This window comes from Poecilia formosa, unplaced genomic scaffold (genome assembly GCF_000485575.1).
Source record: "Poecilia formosa unplaced genomic scaffold, Poecilia_formosa-5.1.2 Scaffold19, whole genome shotgun sequence".
Lineage (NCBI taxonomy): Eukaryota > Metazoa > Chordata > Actinopteri > Cyprinodontiformes > Poeciliidae > Poecilia > Poecilia formosa.
The window spans coordinates 1062870-1065896 of record NW_006799958.1 but is presented as its reverse complement, the minus strand read 5'-3'; the positions used below and the strand labels follow the sequence as shown (position 1 = coordinate 1065896).

General features: G+C 42.3%; 1 protein-coding gene across 1 annotated transcript in view; it reads left to right on the top strand.

Annotated features, from left to right (window-relative positions):
* zic5 (zic family member 5 (odd-paired homolog, Drosophila)) overlaps window positions 1-1578 on the top strand; it is a 4446-nt gene extending 2868 nt beyond the window's left edge. Inside the window, exon 2 of the mRNA XM_007547177.2 lies at window positions 538-1578. Within this exon, the coding sequence (XP_007547239.1) occupies window positions 538-989 (452 nt within the window). The 3' untranslated portion in view covers window positions 990-1578. The remainder of the gene's footprint in view (window positions 1-537) is intronic.
* Window positions 1579-3027: the final 1449 nt, after the last annotated feature.

The following is a 3027-nucleotide window of genomic DNA, read 5'->3' as shown; positions in this document are numbered from 1 at the left end:
TATATATATATATTTTTTTTTTTTTTTTTTTTTTTGACATGAACCAACGCTTTCCGGCTGCTAGGGACATAATCAGGTAAAACTTGATACTGATCAAAAAGAGTATAAAATATAAGTCCAGCTTTAAATAGTTTTAAATTGCACACAGAAGAACTTGTGCCTCAGGAAAAAAAGCAAAAAAAAAAAAAAAAAAAAAAAAAAAAAGGAAGAAAATGCTGTGCGACATTACACAAGCGTCTCCTGGTGGTCTCCTGAGTGCCTTCCCCCCACCCTTCTCCCAGCCACATGCAAACATGGAAAACCAGAAGGCCTGGAGGCGATGTTACACGTGTTCAACAGAGGAATGAAGCTTATATGTTGAGATAAGTGGGTGTGAAGCAGCGGATAGGCATTCAGTGGCGGAAGAGTAGCTAATCTTTAAGATTTAACGCTGACAAGTTGTGTTGCAGTAGCTCCAGCGTTCTTTTTTTTCTGGGTTTGTTCTGGCAGCTTTCAGACCCACAATGATGACTGTGTGCGTTTCTCGTTTGTCCAAAGGAGAAAAACCCTTCAAGTGCGAGTTTGACGGCTGCGATAGAAAGTTCGCCAACAGCAGCGACCGCAAGAAGCACTCTCACGTCCACACGAGTGACAAGCCCTACTACTGCAAGGTGCGGGGCTGCGACAAGTCCTACACGCACCCGAGCTCCCTGCGGAAACACATGAAGGTGCACTGCAAGTCCCCGCCGCCGCCCCCCTCCTCCGCCAACGTCGCCTACATCTCCTCCACGAACACCCTGGTGGCCGAGCACAATCTCTCGCCGGGCTCCGAGGCGCACCGGAGCCGCTCGGCGAACCTCTCCCCGCAGGTCACCAACCTGAACGAGTGGTACGTGTGCCAGGGGAGCGGGGGGCCCAACCACCTGCACACGCCGTCCAGCGACGTGCCGACGTCGGATTCGGACGACGAGGACACTTTCAGAGGCTCAGACCCGAGGACGATGCTCTGATTGCCTGTTTACAACCCGGACCAGACTATGTCCAGCTCGGCATTGACTTGACCCCTTTATAAGTACTGGCCACCAGAACCACCGACAAATGCAGCTCAACGCGTTGAAACAGTACAAACTGTGGATGCAATGCAGGTTCGCCTGCACAAGGAGAGTTCACTCTGAGATGACCCCCCTGACCTTTCACATATATATATGAAGCAATTTCGACCTTTAATCAGACTTTATATTTGAAGATCACTACTTAAAATTAATCTCAATTTGACTTATTTGACTTTATATTAAAGAATTTACACACAGGTTTTTATTAAGTCTTATATTTTGGACTTAAAATTGAATTTTTTTCAATTGAAAATATGTCACATTATGTCACACCAGGGGGTGGAGGTGGGGGCGGGGTACTGTCTGCTGTCTCATGAGTGACAACAAACAGATATTGACGAGAATACACAGGAAAAAAAAAAAAACAGTTTGGTTTTGGCAAAAAGTGATCAACCGAGTGTCTGAGCAGTTCTTGTTTTTCAGATTTCTTTCTTTTTTTTTTTTTTAAACGCTTTGGATGGAATTTTTTTGTAATATTTAAGAACTATTTAAGACTGTATTTTATGCAAAATAAAACAAAAACAAAACAAAAGAAAACAAAAGAAAAAACACCGCACACACACATACACACAGGCGAAACACTCGTTTATATAGAGTCCGGTTAAAAACAACAACAAAACAAAACAAAAGTCCCCCGAGACCCTAAAAATGTCGACTCTGTATGGATTTGTACATATGTAACCGTACCGATGCTTGTGAATGTTGTGTAGTTTTATTGACGGAGGGGTTCGTTTTGTACATTGTAATTTATTTGCTGGTGTCCGTGTTGTTAACTGGAATTACAGAAACACCAAAGAATAATATTAATAATAATATTAATAATAATAATAATGATAATATCAGTTTTGGTGATGTAAAGAGCCCTACTGATGTTCGAATCGTCTTCTTTTTTTTTTTTTTTTTGCAAATTTATGTTGAAGTTTTTTAAAATCTGTGCTCTGTAAAAGATGAAATCATCTACCTGGATAGGCCGTGAAATGTGAAAAAAAAAGAAAAGAAAAAAAAAGTCCCTCCTCTCGCATGCCTTTTTGTAGTGATGTGTCTTTCATATTGAGGTGCATGATGCCGGTGGACAGTATGGATTAAGGACAAAAAAAAAAAAAAAAAACTGAGAGAGGGAGATATGAATCAGTTATGATTGTGCAGACCCTTGATGTTTCAGATTTAATTTACAACCCAAAACTCTTGGTATATTTAATAAAAACAGTCAGGACGAACACAAGCAAACAAGTGTGGAATGATTGCAGCAGAAGCCAAAATACCTATAGTGGCTATTCTCAGGTTTATTAAGAGGTTTAAGGAGGTTGTCCCCTCTTTTTTAATAGCCTTTTTAACTTTAATTAAGAGTCTACAAGCCATCAGTCTCAACAGCAATGGGGAAAGCTGAAGTAGCACCCTCATTCTCTTTAACATATTCCCAGAATCAGGCCCAACAGGCCAAGGAGGGCTGATATAAACTAATCACTGAGCTAATGGGAAAACTTACAGCCCCCTAATGGCGCTAGTTCCTGAAAAGGCTGCGACGACACAAAGCGGCTCAGGCATGAATCATTCATGGGAAAAATAAAAGATAAAAAGATATCTGACAATGCGCAAAGATTTGTATAGAGTGTATGAAGAAGAAAAAGGGAGGTGGGAAGTAGGTTCCCCTCTCATTTCCTCCATTAAGAAAAACGCAGAATCTCACTTTCAAAGAGTTGCCCCGTCCAGTCTGTAGAATAAAAATTGACCGGCGTCGGTTTATGCGAGCACTTCAAAGCTTCCACAGCTTCTCAAGGGGAAAGGACGCCTGCTTTGACAGTCTCGCACGCCGCGTTAGGATTTCTATGGCAATCGGGCAGTGAGACACTCTCATTTGAATACGTCCGGTTTGCACTGTCACTAAATGGAGTCCAATCAAAGCACGGGTGGGTCGGGAAGGCGATGCCCCCCCGCC